At 40.4% G+C, this 20,079-nt stretch overlaps 1 protein-coding gene, 1 non-coding gene and 1 pseudogene across 2 annotated transcripts; 2 read left to right on the top strand and 1 right to left on the bottom strand.

The window, feature by feature from the left end:
- The first annotated feature begins 2,811 nt into the window (after nucleotides 1-2,811).
- On the top strand, nucleotides 2,812-3,297 carry LOC122897104 (translationally-controlled tumor protein-like). The gene has a single exon (XM_044235262.1). The coding sequence runs from the start codon at nucleotides 2,827-2,829 to the stop codon at nucleotides 3,295-3,297; it is 471 nt and encodes a 156-aa protein (XP_044091197.1). The 5' UTR covers nucleotides 2,812-2,826.
- A 1,587-nt stretch (nucleotides 3,298-4,884) lies between these two features.
- Nucleotides 4,885-6,096, top strand: LOC122897014 (annotated as a pseudogene).
- A 10,952-nt stretch (nucleotides 6,097-17,048) lies between these two features.
- Nucleotides 17,049-17,150, bottom strand: LOC122897817. Its single transcript, XR_006382654.1, has one exon. It is a non-coding gene; the product is annotated as a U6 spliceosomal RNA (small nuclear RNA).
- Nucleotides 17,151-20,079: the final 2,929 nt, after the last annotated feature.

The following is a 20,079-nucleotide window of genomic DNA, read 5'->3' as shown; positions in this document are numbered from 1 at the left end:
ACAGATTCTTAACTACAGTGAACAAACTGATGGTTACCAGAGGGGAGGATTAAACTGGTGATGGGGATTAAGGAGTATGGTTGTTGTGATGAGCACTGGGTGATGTATGGAAATGTTGAATCACTGTAATGTACACCTGACACTGACACTGTGGGTTAACTAATTGGAATTAAAAACTTAAAGAAAGAAAATATGGTATCTACATGTTTGTGTGTGTATGTGTGTGTATATATATATGTAAGATATATGTATTATATATCATTTATCTTATATGTACACATGATATATAATATAGATATATATGTATTTCCCTATAATACACCATATAATACGCCTGCATGTGTATATATAATTCTTGCATATAGTATATACATACTATATTATTATTAAAATATATATATGGCCCAATATTATTCAACCATAAAAATGAATGAAATCTTGCCATTTTTGACAGTGTGGAGGGATCTTTTTTTTTTTTAAAGATTTTATTTATCAGAGAGAGCGAGGGAGAGAGAGCGAGCACAGGCAGACAGAATGGCAGGCAAAGGCAGAGGGAGAAGCAGGCTCCCTGCCGAGCAAGGAGCCCGATGTGGGACTCAATCCCAGGACGCTGGGATCATGACCTGAGCCGAAGGCAGCTGCTCAACCAACTGAGCCACCCAGGCATCCCAGTGTGGAGGGATCTTGAGGACATTTTGCTAAGTGCAATAAGGCCAAAGAAAATAAATGCCATATGATCTCATTTATGTATCGAATCTTTAAAAAAAAAATGAGCTTAGGGGTATAGAGAACAGTCTGGTAGTTGCCTGAGGGGGAGAGTGATGGTGGGTAAAGTGGGTAAAGGACATCAAAAGGTACAAACTTCCAGTTATAAAATATGTCATGGGAATGTTGTGTACAGTATGGTGACTATCATTAATAATACTATATTACATATTTGAGAGTAGTTAAGAGAGGGGCACCTGGGTGGCACAGTCCATTAAGCCTCTGCCTTCAGCTCATGTCATGATCCTAGGGTACTGTGTATGGCTCCCTGCTCAGCGGGAAGTCTGTTTCTCCCTCTGCCTCTGCCTCCCCACCCACCCCACTGATTCTCTTTCTCTCTCTCAAATAAACAAATTTATATTTAAGATTTTATTTGTTTGATAGAAAGAGCATGCACAAGTAGTGGGAGCAGCAGTCAGGACCCTGGGACCCAGTGACCCCAGGATCCTGGGATCACAACTTGAGCCGAAGGTAGCCACTTAACGGATTGAGCCACCCAGGTGCCCCTAAATAGATAAAATCTTTTTTTTTAAGAAAAAGTAAGAAAGAAAGTAGCTAGGAGAGTAAATCTTAAAAGCTCTTGTCATGCAAAGAAAGACTTGCATCAGGGCACCTAGGCTCCCTGCTCAGAAGGGAGTCTGCTTCTGCCTCTCCCTCTGCCTGCCGCACACACACTCTCATTCTGTGTCAAATAAATTGCCACTCATACAACACTCTGATGCCATGGATATTTCTGGACTTCTAATATGGTCAATATGGAGGTAACCAAGGGCATGATAGAAATGAAATATTCCTTGAAATTTTGGTACACTTCACAACTCACAGGGTGCCATTCATATACTTTTATATACAGTGTGCATTCCTGATCTCCTCCTGTGGTTCATGCAGGGGTAAGAGATTGCCAAATAAAAGTAGATATATTCAATACACATAAGCATGCAGTGCACAAATGAATGGATTTCATATACTATGTGGCCCAGTCCATGGTGTTTTCTAGACTCCTCTGTTCTTAAAGTTGTAACAAGTGATGCCCACATGAAAGTAGACTTATTCCATGCACAGTTCAGGGCACTGCACAACTGAAGGAGAGCCATTTACTGTCTTACCTATCGGTAGATATTTATGGACTCTTCGCTTCTTACTGTGGAGGTATATAATGGCCACAATATATTGGAGTATTCCATATGTTGTTGATTGCTCTCCAGACTCCAGTGCCATTCACATCACCATCTGCACCATGCACCTTTCTATCCATGCTCATATAGAGCTAAGTTTGAGGTTCATAAAGGTAAACTGAGTATGACTGCAGGCATCGTGTGCTCAAGATATGTCATTCACATCCTAGTCTTTGCCATGGAGTTTTTGGAACCCCGATGTGGTCAGTGTGGAAGAAGTGATGGTCACATGAATGTCAACTAGTTCCAAGTGCAGTTCCATGAGTGCTCTGAACACTCAAGGGTGCCATTTGCATCTTAGTTTATGACATGGATCTTTCTGGATCCTCATAGGCACAACTGGAGAAGCAAGTGATGACACATGGAAGTCCGTTTATTCCATTTATGCTTGGGTATGCGTGAGAAACAGTTGGCCAGGCTAAGACATAGAAGCAAAGAAACTGAGCAGGATCATCCTCAGAGGGTCAAGGTCACCAAACTCCAATAGCCTACTTCTATTTGTTATTTTCTCAGGAAAATAAGAAACTTTTTGTCTTTTTAAAAGCCCTACATTCCTTTAAAAACATTCCCACTATTTTGGTTTTAATCTGATGGAAAAATGTAATTCCTTAAGCACTTGCCATGTTTTAGACACACTGAGAAGCCCTTTGCATATTTAATTTCATTTATTCATTTCCATGGTCTCATGAGTTAGATACTAGTCATATCCCATTTTTAAGAATGAGGAAACTGAGCTTTCTTTTCGCCCTCCGCAACCTCTTGCCAGCACTGCTCTGGCTGCACCACGACTTCTCAGAGCTCCCAGCTCTGCTAAGCTAGCACCATCACCCTTTTTTCTCCAGCCACCACCACGATCATCTCCTGGGACCTCATCTGCTAGGATGAGATGTTGTCCACCATCTACAAGATCTGGGAGATGACACAGGGGCTGTGCCTGGAGGTGGAGGGGAGGATGGTCAGGAGGACAGAGGGCAACACTGATGACCTGTTCATTGGTGGAAACACCTCCACAGGAGGCCCCGAGGGTGAGGGTACAGAAAACCGAGTCACCGCTGGTCCTGAACCATCACTTACGGAAACCAGCTGCACCAAAGAAGCCTACAAGAAGCACGTGAAAGATTACATCAAATCAGTCAAAGGCATACTTGAAGAACAGCAGCCAGAAAGAGTGAAACCTTTTATGACAGGGGCTACAGAACACATCAAGCACATTCTTGCTAACTGCAAAAACTACCAGTTCTTTTCTGATGAAAACATGGACCGAGAGGGCATGCTTGCTCTGTGGGACTATTCTGAGGATGGCGGGAACCCACACAGGATTTTCTTTAAGGATGGTGTGGAAATGGAAAAATGTTAATGAATTTGGCTATGACTTTGGATGTATCACCTGTTGTCATCGCTGACTGCTGCTCTTCACCCACATGACACCAGGACTTAGACAAATGGAACTGATGTCGTCTTGAGCTCTTCATTTCTTTTGACCTTGATTTATCTCAAGTGGAGTGATTTATAAAAAAAAAATAATAATAAAAGAAAGAAAGAAAAATTAAAAAATAAACTTGTCAGGAGGCACCTGGGTGGCTCAGTGGGTTAAAGCCTCTGCCTTTGGCTCAGGTCATGATCCCAGGGTTCTGGGATCAAGCCCCACATCAGGCTCTCAGCTCAGCAGGGAGCCTGCTTCCTCCTCTCTCTCTCTGCCTGCCTCTCCGCCTACTTGTGATCTCTGTCTGTCAAATAAATAAATAAAATCTTGAAAAAAAAACTTGTCAGGGTATCTACAAATAAAATACATTTAAGCTAAAAGCATGGGCGGGGGGATGGTGACTAGGTGGCTCAGTTAGTTGAGTGACTAACTCTTGATTTGAGGTCAGGTCATGATCTTGAGGTCGTGGGGTCAAGCCTTACATAGTACTCCACGCTCAGTGGGGAGTCTGTTGGAGAATCTCTGTCTCTCCCTCCCTCTCCTTCCACCCCCTTGCTCTCTCTCTCTCTCTCTTAAATGGGTAAATAAATCTTCAGGAAAAAATAAACTGAACAAATGAGGAAACTGAAGCACTTACACAGCTGTTAAGTAATAAAGCCAAGATTTTAATTTAGGTCAATCTGAAACCATAGCTCAAAGTATGCAATCTTGTAAATACCTCTTTAAAGTATGCTGTCTTTCTATTAATGGTTTTTTGAGAGAGAAATTTAGCTGCTTCATAAATATTACATTTTGGAAAAATGGAAAGCTCATTGATGGAAAATGTGAAGCAGGAGATCTCCAACTGTCATGTGTATAAAGTGCCATATTAATTAATGTGCTCCAGTGGCTGAGATCTCACTCTATTCAAAGGAGATTAAATTTAAGATTTAAAAAATTATGATGGTAGCTTTCCCTTGGATCTTTGCCTAGTAAAACAGTCAAGTATGATGAAAGCAAAAAGGGTTTATACAACCTTCTCAGAGGAATCTTAGTTCACTTTGGGGAAAGTGAGTTACTGCAGAGATAAGAATGTATCTAAAGGAAGCTATTGTGGCTGTGTCTTCTTCCTGCTGGGCCTGAGCCTTCCACGTAGATCCTGAGACTGTTATCTCAAGACCTTTTTAAAAGCAGTTATATGAATTAATGAATACATCATTAAAAAGTGAAATTAAATCCAAATCCTTAGGAAAAGAAAATAAATGCTCAAGGAGAGTGATTCTGTAGCTACATTGGCCAACACAATTAAGTTCTAGCTTATAGATCATTCCAGTTAGTCTGTCAGTGCAATATTGAACTGCTAACAAATTAAGGAGAGATGGTCTTCACATACAAGCTTCTGTTTATAAACACCAGATGTTTCTGGAACCACAGTTTTTGCCGGGGAGGTTTAATTTTCCCTTGGAGTTTAAAAAGATTGGAGTAGTTGGGCTCTCAGTCCCATATTGAACTTGAGTTCAAAGAGGTGAGTCCAGTCTCAAAATGGAGGTAGAGCCACTGCCCAGTCGCCCCTGGCCCAACTCGAGCCATCACCGCTGCCACCAGGGGGAGGAGGGCCATGATCCAAAGGAACAAGAGCAGTTGAAAAAACTGTTTATTGGTGGTTTGAGCTTTGAAAATACAGGTGGTAGTTTAAGAGAACATTTTGAAAAATGGGGTACACTTACAGATTGTGTGGTGATGAGAGACCCCCAAACAAAACGTTCTAAGGGTTTTGGTTTTGTGACTTACTCTTGTGTTGAAAAGGTGGACGCAGCAATCAACCACGCAAGGTTGATGGGCGTGCGGTGGAACCAAAGAGAGTTGTTTTTAACAAGGATTCTGTAAAGCCTGGTGCTCATCTAACAGTGAAGGAAATTTTTGTTGGTAGTGTTAAAAAAGATATAGAAGAATATAATTTGAGAGACTACTTTGAAAAGTATGACAAGATTGAGACCATAAAAGTTATGGAAGACAGAGTGGAAAAAAGAGAGGAGTTGCTTTTGTAACTTTTGATACATGATCATGATACAGTTGATAAAATAGTTGTTTAGAAATACCACACTATTAAATGGTATAATTATGAAGTGAATAAGGTGCTTTCTCAACAAGAATTGCAGTATGCTGGATCACAAAGAGGTTGTGGAGGTGGATCTCGCAACTTTATGGGTTGTGAAGAAAACTTTGGAGGTGGTGGTAACTTTGGCCATGGTGGAAACTTTGGTGGAAGAGGAGGCAACGGTGGTGGAGGTGGAGGTGGTGGCAGCAGAGGTAGTTATGGAGGAAGTGCTGGTGGATAAAATGGATTTGGAGGTGATAGTGGCAACTATGGTGGTGGTCCTGGTTATAGTAGTAGAGGAGGCTATGGTGGTGGTGGACCAGGGTATGGAAACCAAGGAGGTGGATATGGAGGTGGTAGTGGAGGATATGGTGGTTACAATGAAGGAGGAAATTTTGGAGGTGGTAAATAAGGTGGTGGTGGGAGCTATAATGATTTTGGAAATTATAGTGGACAACAACAATTCAATTACGGACCCATGAAGGGGGGCAGTTTTGGTGGAAGAAGCTCGGGCAGTCCTTATGGTGGTGATTATGGATCTGGTGGTGGAAGTGGTGCATATGGTAGCAGAAGGTTCTAAAAATTTTTCAGAAGAAAAGGGTTACAGTTCTTAGCAGGAGAGAGAGCGAGGAGTTGTCAGGAAAGCTGCAGGTTACTTTAAGACAGTCATCCCAAATGCATTAGAGGAACTGTAAAAATCTGCCACAAAAGGAATGATGATCCATAGTCAGAAAAGTTACTGCAGCTTAAACAGGAAACTCTTCTTGTTCAGGGCTATCATAACCACAGTTTGCAAAAAGTGCAGCTACTGTTTAATGCAATGTAGTGTCGATTAGATGTACATTCCTGAGGTCTTTTATCTGTTGTAGCTTTGTCTTTTTCTTTTTATTTTCATTACATCAGGTATATTGCCTTGTAAATTGTGGCAGTGGTACCAGCAATAAATAACTAAGGAATTCTTAACTTTTCAAGAAAAAAAGATTGGAGTAGTTGGAATATATTCTCAAAGTTGAACTATTCTTGAGCTTATGTAACAACCAGTAACAAGTATGCTTATCTTAAAAGTTAAATTTCTGTGGTGAGCAATTCTATGAATATTGAATCTCTTTTAAGCTATATGATACCACCCTTGACTTCCTCAAGATGTTAAAAATGGTGCTACCCTACACCCAGCAATTGTATTGCTGGGTATTTACCCCAAAGATACAGATGTACTGAAAAGAAGAGATACATGTACCCCAATGTTCACAGCAGCAATGTCCACAATAGCCAAATTGTGGAAAGAGTTAGGGTTAGGGTTGCAACTAACGGACCGTGGAACATTACACCAAAAACTAATGATGTACTGTATTATGACTAACATGACATTAAAAAAAGAAATGTAAATAATACCAACAGAAGAGAAGCTATTTCTACTTTCCTTAGATATTTATTTTTCAAATAGAAGTGTTAGCAGCACCATCAAAGTCTAACTTCCTCAAACCTGAAGATGTCTCCTGAGCCTTGGATTTTTATTTCCATTTATTCTGTTCCTGAGTCTCTGCTGTGACTTAGTATGGAAACATACACCTTGATTGATTTGCAGACTAAAAGAGACCATTTTTGCCATGATTCCTTTAGAGTTTATGCTAACCCATCATTTGGATTTCTGTTTCTAGCCGAGATGGAGTAACAGGGTCTGGATTTACAGGAACAAAGTTATGAAACAACAGTTTTCAAAACATTGGTCATTAAGCAATGAAGGACAATAATCACCAAAAAACAGGAAACATAATAGTTAAGCCCTGTGATTGCAATAGAAAATTGAATCCAGTAATATATAAGAAGGATAATAAATCATGATCAAGTTAGGTTCACCCAGGAATACAAGGCTGGTTTAATATTAAAAAGTAATCAGTTAAGGGACAACTGGGTGGCTCAATAGGTTAAGCATTTCATGTCAGCTTAGGTCATGAACCCAGGGTCCTGGGATCGAGCCCCACATCTGGTTACCTGCTTAGCAGGGAATTTTCTTCTCCCTGTCCCTCAGCCCCTCCACCCACTCTTGCCACGTGCTTTCTCTCTCTCAAATAAATAAAATATTTTTTAAAAAAGTAATCAGTAAAGACTCTCAACAAACTAGGAATAGAAAGGAGCATTCATAACCTCATAAAAGGCATCTATGAAAAAAATGCAACTAACCTTATACATAATGGTGAAAGACTGAATGCTTTCTCTCTAACATCAGGAACAAGGCAAGAATATTGCCCCTTACCAATTCTGCTCAAAATTATACTGGACATTGTAGCCAGTGCAAGAAGGTAAGAGAAGCAAAAGGCATCCACATTGGAAGGGAAGAATAAAACTGTCTTTATTCACAAATAATATACTTTCCTATGTAAAAAAATCTTATGAAATAACAAAAAAGGTACTTTAATAAGTGGGTTCAATAAGTTGTAGAGTATAAGATCAATACAGAAAATAATTACATTTCTATATAGTAGCAATTAAAAATTGGAAACTGAAATTATAAAAATATCTTTTACAGGGGCACAAGAAATATAAAATAACTATGAAAGAATCTGACAAAAGATGTGTGATACTTGCAGACTGAAAATGTAACAAACACTGCTTAGAGAAATTAAAAATGACCTAAATAAAAGGAGAAATAATACCACATTCCTGTCTTAGAAGACTTAGTATTATAAAGACATCAATTCAAAGCAACCCAGTTAAAATCCAAGCATTATAATTTGTGAAACTTAACAAGATAGTTCTAAAATTTATATTAAAATACAAATAACCAGGACACCTGGGTGGCTCATTTGGTTAAGCTTCTGCCTTCAGCTCAGGTCATGATCCTGGATCCTGGGATCGAGTCCCCCATGGGGCTCTCTGCTCACTAGGGAGTCTTCTCCCTCTCCTCTGCCTCTCTCCACCACTTGTGCTCCGTCTCTCTCTCTCTCTCTCTCTCTCTCTCTCTCTTGCTTACTCTCTTTCTCTCTCAAAAGTAAATTAAAAAACAAAATACAAATAACCTAGAATACTCAAAACAACTTGCAAAAAGAGGAGAAAAGTTGGAGACCTTTATCACTTGAATTCAGGACTCGTAAAGTTGCAGTTGGTATTGGTATAAAGATTCATAAACATATCAACTGATGAAGATAGGAAATCCATATATAGACCCCCATACCTACTTAGATGGTCAGTTGATTTTTTACATAGGTGCCATGGCAATACAGCACAGCAAGATTAGTTTATTCAACAAATTGTGCTAGAACAGTTGGATATCGTTATGCAAAAAAGCAAACATTATACCTCACACCATGTACTAAAAATTAGCTAGAAATGGATCAGGAACAAAAGTGCAAAACCTATACTATAAAACTTCTAGAAAAACATGAAATAAAATACCTGTGACATTAGGTGTTGTTTTCTTAGATATGACACAAACTACGATACATTAAAGAAATGATCAGTTGGAATTCAATTAAATTAAGAACTTCTGTTCTTTAAAAAACATTATTAAGAGAATAAAAAGACAAGCTGCAGATTGGGAGAGAATTGATGTAAATCGCATATCTGATAAATGACTAGTATCTAGAATATGTAAAGAACTCTCAAATCTCGGGACACCTGAGAGGCTCAGTGGGTTAAACGTCTGCCTTCAGCTCAGGTCATGATCCCAGGGTCTTGGGAATGAGTCTCACATTGAGCTCCCTGCTCAGCAGGGAGCCTGCTTCTCCCTCTTCCTCTGCTCCTCCCCCCAGCTTGTGTGCATGCTCTCTCTCTCTCTCCCTCAAATGAATAAAATCTTCATTAAAAAAGCTCTCAAATCTTTCATAGATAGATTTGATGAGGTTCAGGAATGTTCCCTCTATCCCTATACTTTGAAGCGTTTTAATCAGGAACGGATGTTGGATTTTGTCAAATGCTTTTTCTGCATCAATTGAGAGGACCATGTGGTTCTTCTCTCTTCTCATATTAATTTGTTAGCCCTCAGGGAGATTCAAATTAAAACCACATTGAGATATCACCTTACACCAGTTAGGATGGCCAAAATTAACAAAACAGGAAACAACATGTGTTGGAGAGGATGTGGAGAAAGGGGAACCCTCTTACACTGTTGGTGGGAATGCAAGTTGGTGCAGCCTCTTTGGAGAACAGTGTGGAGATTCCTCAAGAAATTAAAAATAGAGCTTCCCTACGACCCTGCAATTGCACTCCTGGGTATTTACCCCAAAGATACAGATGTCGTGAAAAGAAGGGCCATCTGTACCCCAATGTTTATAGCAGCAATGGCCACAGTCGCCAAACTATGGAAAGAACCAAGATGCCCTTCAACGGACGAATGGATAAGGAAGATGTGGTCCATATACACTATGGAGTATTATGCCTCCATCAGAAAGGATGAATATCCAACTTTTGTAGCAACATGGACGGGACTGGAAGAGATTATGCTGAGTGAAATAAGTCAAGCAGAGAGAGTCAATTATCATATGGTTTCACTTATTTGTGGAGCATAACCAATAGCATGGAGGACAAGGGGCGTTAGAGAGGAGTAGGGAATTTGGGTAAATTGGAAGGGGAGGTGAACCATGAGAGACTATGGACTCTGAAAAACAGTCTGAGGGGTTTGAAGTGGCGGGGGGGTGGGAGGTTGGGGTACCAGGTGGTGGGTATTATAGAGGGCACAGCTTGCATGGAGCACTGGGTGTGGTGAAAAAATAATGAATACTGTTTTTCTGAAAATAAATAAATTGGGAAAAAAAAAAGCTCTCAAATCTCAATAATATGAAAACAACCCAATTTAAAAATGGGCAAAAAAATTGAATCAATACTTCATCAAAGAAGATAAATGGATGTCAAGCTGATAGATGTTCAACATCATTAGTTCAAGGAAATGCAAATTAAAATCATCAGAAGCTTCTACTGCACACCAAGTTTTGGCAAGGATGTGGAGCAACTGGAACTCTTCCCGTGTATATAAAACAGTGCAATCACTTAAGAAAAGTTAACACTTTATCAAATAATTAAACATATGCCAGCCATATGATTCAGTTATTCCTCTTTTAGTTACTTGTCCAATGAAAGAAAAATAAAAGCCTACATCTACATGAAGATTTGGATATAAATGTTCATAGCAGCTTTACAAACCCTAGAAATATACCAAATGTCCATCAATGAATGAACTTAAAAAATTGTGATGTATCATGTGGTGGTATATTATTAAACAATAAAAAGGAGGGGCGCCTGACAGGTTCAGTGGGTAGAGCATGCAACTCTTGATCTTGGGCTTGTGAGATTGAGCCCTACATTGGATGTGGAGATGACGTAAAAATAAAATATTTTTAAAAACAATAAAAAGGAATGTGCTAGTGGTACATACAGTAATAAGGATTAATTTCAAAATACCTTTGCTGTATTAAAAAACAAACAAACAGAAATGAGTATGTACTACGTGATTCCACTTGTATAAAACTCTGAAATATGCAAAATAATCACCAGCAACAAAAAAATACAGCAGTGCTTGCCTGGGGAAAGGGGATGAAGAGTGCAGGAGGGAAAGATTACAAAGGGATATGAAGAAGCTTTGGGGGAAGGAAATATTCTTTATCATTTTTTATTAAGATTTTATTTATTTGTGGGGCACCTGGGTGGCTCAGTGGGTTAAACCTCTGCCTTCGGCTCAGGTCATGGTCTCAGGGTCCTTGGATGGAGCCCTGCATTGGGCTCTCTGCTTAGCGGGGAGCCTGCTTCCTCCTCTCTGCCTGCCTCTCTGCCTACTTGTGATCTCTCTCTCTCTGTCCAATAAATAAATAACATCTTTTATATAAAAAAGATGTTATTTATTTGAGAGGGAGAGAGAGAGAGTGAGCGCATGCAAGAGCGGGAGGTGGGAGAAGCAGGCTCCCCGCCAAGCCGGAAGTCCTATCTGGGGTCTATCCCAGGACTCCGGGATCATGACCCAAGCCTAAGGGGTGTGCTCACCCAACTGAGCCACCCAGGTGTGCCGAAATACTCTTTATCTTGATTGGTGATCTGTGTACATCTGTCAAAAGCCATCAGAATGTACTCTTTAAGTATGTGAAATTCATTGTATGTTAGTTATGCTCACTAAAACTGTTTAATAATTACATTTTATCCTACAGTAAATTAGCTTGCTGTATCCATTTTTTAAAACTTATTTTAGAGAGAGAGAGCATGAGCAGGGGGAGGAATAGAGGAAGAGGGAGACAAGCAGACTCCCCACTAGCAGGGAGCCCCTACCCAGGGCTCAATCCCAGGACCCCAGGATCATGGCCTCAGGTGAAACCAAGATTCTGACACCCAGCTGACTGAGCCACAGAGGAGCCACTCTCTTGCTGTATTCTCAAAGATAGATATTCACTGTTGCATCTGATACTTTGGCATCAGTATAAAAGACTTAGAAGTATTAAAAAGAATGAGAAACATGATCAAAGGGCAGCTGCCTTGTGGGTTAAAAGAATGCAAAAATAGGGGCGCCTGGGTGGCTCAGTGAGTTAAAGCCTCTGCCTTCAGCTCAGGTCATGATCTCAGGGTCCTGGGATTGAGCCCCGCATCGGGCTCTCTGCTCGGCAGGGAGCCTGCTTCCCCCTCTCTCTCTCTCTCTGCCTGCCTCTCTGCCTACTTGTAATCTCCTTCTCTGTCAAATAAATAAATAAAATCTTTTTAAAAATGCAAAAATAACTTCAGTCAATGAGAGGTTAGTACAGATGGGGAAGCAATTTTAGAAATAAATGCTAATTATTCCTCCTTTCATAAATTATTTCTACATATATTTTGTTCATGACCTGTTTTGTTCCTCGAAGTTAGTTTTTTTAAACTTAATTTTTTTTCTTTTTTTTAAATTTAATTTTATTTTTTCAGTGTTCCAAGATTCATTGTTTATAAATCACACCCAGTGCCCCATGCAATAAGTGCCCTCCTGAATACCCACCACCAGGCTCACACATCCCCCCACTCCCCTCCCCTCCAAAACCTTCAGTTTGTTTCTTAAACATACACATTTTATTGAGGAAGGAGATTGCAATCATTGTGACGGGTTACTATCAGAAACTCTGGCATGCTTTGTAATGTATATTGGGGCTGAGTGATGGCAAATGTTTTTTTAAGATAATGAAACAAGGGTGTTTCTTGTCAATAAATAAAAGTCAAAGATGTATTAGAGGGAGAAATGAATTTCTCTTATATACATTTGCCTTTTGTCTCTTATAGACAGAACTTTGGAAGAAAATAAGTTTATGTGAAAGCAAGATATATGTGAACTTAAATTCTTTAAAAGCTCAGGCGCGCCTGGGTGGTTCAGTCAGTTAAGTGTCTGACTCTTGATTTCAGCTCAGGTGGTGATCTTAGGGTCCTGAGATTGAGCCCTGTTATGGGCTCCAGGCTAGGTGTGGCGCCTCCTTAAGATTCTCTCTCTCTCCCTCTCCCTTTGCCCATCCCCCCAGCTGTAGGAAAGAATGAAATATTGCCATTTGCAGGAAGGTGAATGGAGCTAGAGAATATTATGGTAAGCAAAATAAGTCAGGTAATGACAATTCCACAGGATTTCACTCATATGTGGATTTTAAGAGGCAAAACAAATGAGTGAAGGGAAAAAAAGAAAGAAGCAAACCAAGAAACAGACTCTTAACTCTAGAGAACAAACTGATGGTTACCAGAGGGGAGGTGGGGGCGGGTATGGGAGAAACAGGTGGTGGGGATTAAGGAGGGCACTTGGGATGAGCACCAGGTGATGTATGGAGGTGTTGCATCACTTTGTTGTACACCTGAAACTAATATAACACTGTGTGTTAACTGGAATTCAAATACCCCTCCCTGAATGCTGAAATCCAGATCTTTTTGAGAATTCCGGGTCATGACTAAGTGGATGAAAGAGAAGTCGTTGTGGTATCATGCCAGCAGAAGTTGCCGGAAACCCACTGGTAACTTGCTGGGGAAAATCTCTCCCAGGGTAAATTTACCCTGCTGTAAAACCATTCAAGATGAGTGCCAGGCAAACTTCTGGACAATAGATGGGGCCCGCTTCTGTGCACTGTGGGACTTGCATGCTGAAGAAGCAGCATTAGTGAAGCCCAGCATCTAAATGAGCCTGCTGGGCAAACACATCAGAACATCAGACCGTGGTAGGAAATCCTGTCCTCCGGCAGTGTCTCTTCAAACACCTCTTACGGAACTGAACACCGTGCAGCTAGTAGAAGACAATTTCAAGGGTCCTGACCCATTTTCCCACCCGCAGGTGAAAAGGGTAAATTTGGACCTGAGAGTCAAGGAAGCACTAACTGGCACAGGAAGTGAGAAAGGAGGAGGAGAAGAGGCAGTGCACAGAGTGATGAAGACCCGGGAGATGACCTTATAGCACACCTCACGCAAGCCCACAAGGTTCTGAGGAACGAAGGAGCTGAGTGCTGGTCCTCCTCTGCCCTCCAGCCACAGGATTTTGGATCAGTTACTATCTCTCTGCAGATAAAAACAGTTTATTTTTTTAAGATTTATTTATTAAATAAACAGGCAGGGAAAGGAACAGAAGTAGAAGCAGACTCCTTGCTGAGCTAGGAGCCCAATGCGGGGTCTCAGTCCCGGGGCTCTGGGATCTTGACCTGAACCAAAGGCAGATGCTCAACAGACTGAGCCACCCAGACACCCTGAAAACAGTTTAATACTTGCTCTGGGTCCCACCTGCTTTCCCATCAGAAAACTATCATGGGGCATCAGGGTGGTGTAGTTGGTTAATTTCTCTTAGGTTGTGACCTTGGGGCCATGAGACCAAGCCCTGCACTGGTCTCTGTGCTCAATGCAGAGTCTGCTTGAGATTCTCTCTCTTCCTCTCCCTCTGCTCCTCCTGTTCGTGTGTGTGCTCTTTTTCACTCTCTAAAATAAATGAACCAATCTTAAGGAAGAAAGAAAGGAAGGGAGGGAGGGAGGGAGGGAAAGAGGGAGGAAAGAAGGGAGAAAGAAAGAAAGAAAAAAGAAAAGAGAGAGAGAAAACTAACTATGGTGCCGGGCAGGAACAAATACCCCCATCCTCCATGGTCTTCACATCACAGGCTGAATTCATATGGTGGCTGACTCGGGGCCCACAAGAGTTTACCTGGAAGTGATGGCTTGAGCAGACAGTATAGTCATTTACCCAGTTTACCCCTCCCCAGCAGGCAACCTAAAAGCAAAGGAAGGGCAACGTAAGAAACATTTATTAAGTGTTCTTTACCACATAAGCCCTTGTGTACACACTATACATTTACATGTATATTTTATACACATACATTACACACCTGAAAATTAGAAGACGCACCTAAAAATTAGTGACTTGTCCAAGTGCCAGAGCTCTGACTTCAACTCCTCCCTTGTCATTCTGGTTCCAAACTTCAGTTCACTAATCCACGTGGAATGTCGGCTCTCTGTAGATATCACCGGGATGAATTGCTGATAAGACAAAGCTGAGCTTATTCTTACTGCAGTAAAAGACAGCAACCTTGACAGAATTTGGGGTGGGGAGGTGAAGCCAGGATGTTATGAGATATTCGAGTCTGGCTCAAGGAAGGCCTTTTTGGTGAGGAAGTCTTGGTTAGGATTATGTAAGGATGGTGATGTCATGATTTAGGATTGGTCACCCCAACAAGGTGAGGATTTTAAGGCAAGGAATTCAGAGTCTGGCAGGGAGTAATATGTCTTTCAGGAAGTTCCCAGAATGAGCAATAAAGTCATTTGCAACTATTACCTTCTTGGGCAAGAGTGTGCTGAAACAGCAAGTTAAGGTGACGACAACAAAGTTTGAAGTAAGAAAGTCACATTAGTGAGTGTAGACAGTAAGCTCTGTGGGCATATATAGTTTAGGTTGTTACCCTTTAAGGTTTTTCTCTTCTCATTCTTGATGGTCACATTCAAGTATGATATGTGACAAATTATTCTGTTAATGGGATGATCATTAACCAATTTCAATATGAAAACCACTCAGCATAAAAACTAGCTCTTACATAGTCTGCTCTATGTGTTCTTTATATCCTAGCTCATTGAATCATTGTAACTCTGTGGGTAGGTGCTACTTTTGTCTACATTTTATAGACGGTGAAGTGATGCACAGAGAGGTTTCGGAACTTACTGCTGTTTATGGTGCATTAGGCATTTGAGCTGGGATTTGAACCCAAGCAGTCTAACTCCAGAGTCCTTTTTAGGACCTAATCAGTATACTAGTATACTAAGTATTCCATACTAGGGCTTTACAGTTACCATTCCTTCAAATCATCTGTAACTCCTATCATTCAGATCAGAGAGGTGATTCAGATTAATCTATTGCCCAAAGTTATGCAGTTAATAAATTACAGCCTTCAAACTAAGTCTGCAGACTTCCTCACCTGAGTAATTATTTTCTCTACTCCCCCCCCACTTGGTCTTCTTTAACTACCTCTTGATTTCCAAAGAATAATTAACAAATCTATGGGGCACCTGGGTGACTCAAGTTAGGATTTCAGGGTCCTAGGAGTGAGCCCCACATCCCAGGGCTCCTTGGAGGAGGGAGTCTGCTTCTCCCTCTCCCTCTGACTCTGCCCACAATTCATTCATGTTCTCTCTCTCTCTCTCTCTCAAATAAATGAAAAAAGTCTTTTTAAAAAACCCATTAGATATTGTCCAATAAAGACAAAATACACCAAAAAATCTAGTTCTGTAGTAAGTTAGGGGTCTCTGCAAGTTAGAGCAGGGACTGAATTCTAATTGCTTCTGCATAATAGAATAAGAAAAAAAGACAGAATTTTCATGTTTTCCTAGCTTTGGAGTAGCTTCACTAAATGACTTTCATTAAAAGAAGTGATTGAAAATAATAATCTTTGACTTAGAAAAAATATTTAACTTTTATAGTAGAAATGTAGACACAGCAATGATTTGCGATTTCTCAACATGTTCTTTCTTGCTGAAGGACATTTAACTAGTTTTGACCTATAGTCAGGGTAAGCATAGAACACATGCAAAATTTCCAGCAATAAGAATCCACAGACAAAAAAGATAAGTCTTGACTTAAACCTTATTTGGCAAAGAGAAAACAAAGCATGGTACCATTAGATTTTGAATGCTAAATATATTTCCTTGCTCTTAGCTCAGGAAATAAAGCTTTAGAGAAGTCACTAGATTGACCTTCTTTTATTCTTTAACAGGATAAAACTCTTTCTCTCTTTTAGTTCATGTGCCCTTTGTTCTGGACTCCAAAGTTGATGGACAAGTTGATATACAGTCGCTCTGAGTACAGGGGAAAAACCAGAGGTGTGTGGCTTACAATTGCCAATAAAGATATAACCTTTCTTTGTTGTGCATTTCACAAGCAGATTACATAACCTTTTGGGGATATGTCATCAGCTCCAGCAACATACTCATTTTTTTAAGTTTTTATTTTTTTAAGATTTATTTATTTATTTGCGAGAGAGGGAGAAGGAGAAGAAGTACAAGCCAGGCGGAGAGACAGAGGGAGAAGCAGACTCCCTGCTGAGCAAGGAGCCCGACCTGGGGCTCGATCCCAGGGCCCCGGGATCATGACCCAAGCCGAAGGGAGATGCTTAACCAACTGAGCCACCCAGGCACCCCTAGTTTTAATTTTAATTCTAGTTAGTTAACATACAAAAATAGGGAGCAGTTTGCAAATTTGCCTATCATCCTTACACAGGGGCCATGCGAATCTGTATCTTTCCCATTTTAATCTATGTGCTGCTGAATCAAGCACAACAGTAACATATTTAAGTAACATATGCTAACTGCACAAGGATACTTGGCTTTTTACTGAGTGTAGTTTGAGTTGGGCTTTGTTGCTTCCCTTCTTTCCACATGGTGCATACAGAGGGCGGAAATGAGAGAGAGGAAGGCAGGGGTGACAGGAATGTTCTAGTAGGCCCGCTTGGAGAAAGGCACACATGTTCCTTGTTTATCGCCCCAACCCAATACACACACCCACATTACATAAAGAGCCCCATGCAGACAAAAGGAGCTCTTTATGTTGCCTTAAAATGATATAGGAATTGTGTTTCTCGGTTGCCCTGCACCAGATTAACATGCCCAAAGCCATGCAATATTTCCACACCTTAGTGCACCCTACTCCCTCTGCATCCCCTCTCTCCTGACATCATTTCTTTGTGAATCAACTACTGTACAGGCTGTCACCTGGTTTCTCATGTATATCACATTTAAATCAAATTAAAAAGAACATTACATGAGAAAAGCCTCACATCAATCAGCAAGTGAATATTTACTAAGAGACTGTGATGAGCCCCCACGGTTAGCGGATAGCAAGTAGATCCAATATAGGAAGTGGCTTCCCGAACAGGAGACTGTCCTTGTGTTCTTTGCCAAACCAGGATTCTCTTCTTTGGGACAGCCACCTCAACCTCGAAGCTTTGCCCATCCCTCTGAAATGCAACTAATCAGTATTTTGTCTCCACTTCAAAGAGTAAAACTTCTGGAGCTGGGAGCCCAAAGGTAGGTACTTAAGTGCTGACTTACTTCCCTCACAACCCATACCACTTCTCTAAGTAGAATCTGTTCATGATTAATTTCTCCCATCTTGATTCACATTGGCTTCCTCTCAGATAGGGATTTTCTTTCTGACCTCATCTTCAAATTCCGAGTTGAATACTACTAATGCCATGAAATTAGAAGGGATGATTAAATTTAGGAGGGAATTATATATTTGTTCACAAAAACATGCTCTTGAGACCTTAGAAAAGATGGTTATTCCTAACTGGTATGGTCTTGTTTCATTGTAGAGGTAATTTCTCTTATTATCTTCAAATTAACTTTTACTTCTTAATTTTGCATGGGATTTCTATTTGAAGTCAAGTTGTATTCTCCATTTCTTTTCCTACTAATACTACTAATGCCATTAAATTAGAAGGGATGATTAAATTTAGGGGGGGAATTATATATTTGTTCACAAAAACATGCCCTTGAGACCTTAGAAAAGATGGTTATTCCTAACTGGTACAGTCTTGTTTCGTTGTAGAGGTAATGTCTCTTATTATCTTCAAATTAACTTTTACTTCTTAATTTTGCATGGGATTTCTATTTGAAGTCAAGTTGTATTCTCCATTTCTTTTCCTACCTAAATCTCCAGAGAAGATTTTGTGTATGCGTTCCTCACACACCATCTGTCAGTGAAGAGTATTGGAAGGTATTTCAGCAGGGGTTCTCGTGAGTGGTAGAACTTTCTCAGGAAACGTGCTGAAGATGGACCTGTTTTCACCCTAGGGATGTGGTTGTGTTGGTAGATGGATTCCCCCAAAAGAGCAGAAGCGCCGGTGTGAACATAGGGCTGGCAAATTTTTAACTGGGGGAGAGGAGAAAAGGGGTTTGAACAATTGGGCGTCCTCTTTGCTTCCAGGTTCAACGTAGGCACGAAACTGTCTTAACAGGTTTTCCTTTAGACTCTACTAGACATATGATTAGACTGAGATTATAAAGCCACATTCAGCTTCTCCAGATAAATTACTAGCCTTCCAGCTTCTGTGGCTCATGTTGGGACCATCATTGTGTAGTCCCGGAAGTGGCTGGTGTCCTGACATTCTTAGGCAGAATAATGGTTGTTCCCAAAGTTCCGTGTCCTAACCTCTGGAGTCTTCACAAAAGTATCCTTCCATGGCAAATGGGAATTGAGGTTGGGGGTTGAATTAAGGTTGCTCATCAGTTGACACCATGACAGGGAGATTTTCCTGGATTATTCGGTGGGCCCAGTGTAATCACAAAGGTCATTAAAAATGGGAAAAAAGAGTGTCAGAATGATACCAAATGAGAACAATGGGACTGGCATTGTTCACTCTGAAAATGGCCTGGGTCCAGGAATGCAAGCAGCCTCTGGAAGCTAGAAAGAGCAAGAACACAGATTCTTTCCTGGAGTGCCCAAGAGGAGTACAGCCTTGACAACACCTTGATTTAAGCTCAGTGAGACCCATTTTGTACTTCTGGCCTCAGAGCTATAAGGTAATAAACGTGTTGCTTTAAGCCACCAAGTTTGTGGTAATTTGTTACAGCAGCCATAGGGAAGTAAAACAGGCCCCCTATGGCTCCTTGGCAATATTTTATGTTTAATTTTTTTACCTTATTAGATTTTTTTACTTTAAAAAAGAGGTTTTTTGTCCTGCTTCACCAATCCTGCCCATCTAATGTTATAATGTGATATGTATTCTTCCCCAGGTTTTTTTTTTAATGAAAAATTTCACTTTGCAACTTTTCTCTTTCCCTTTAAATACTAGGGATGTTTTTTCAGGTTAGTTCAGATGTAACTCCATATAAAAGTTAAATGTTTATTCTTTTTATCAAAGCAATTAAAGAAAATACATAGAAAAGGACTAAGTTGAGGCAAGATACATAAACAAATATTAACCCATGACTCTACAATCTGTGTAAAGTCTGCTGATAATTTTAAAATATCATTAATGGATGTAAATAGGCAGTAAATCCATACTGTACATATTAGTACAAGATATTAAGTAAAAGCTTTCCCTCTTTTCCTTCCTCCATATTCCTCTCTCCAAAGGTAACTACTCTTCAAGGCTTCTTGTGGGTTTATTTTAGAATTTGCATATATGTGTGTGTGTGTGTGTGTGTGTGTGTGTTTGTATATATATACATGTGTGTTTGTGTATGTGTCTATCCCACACATA

The sequence above is a fragment of the Neovison vison genome, chromosome X (genome assembly GCF_020171115.1).
Source record: "Neovison vison isolate M4711 chromosome X, ASM_NN_V1, whole genome shotgun sequence".
Taxonomy (NCBI): domain Eukaryota; kingdom Metazoa; phylum Chordata; class Mammalia; order Carnivora; family Mustelidae; genus Neogale; species Neogale vison.
Note: the sequence above shows the minus strand (reverse complement) of the source record. Positions and strands in the feature narration are given on the sequence as shown.

Excerpts from the sequence above, each read along its gene's own strand:
- LOC122897104 (XM_044235262.1), top strand. The coding sequence starts at position 2,827 with ATGTTGTCCACCATCTACAAGATCTGGGAGATGACACAGGGGCTGTGC.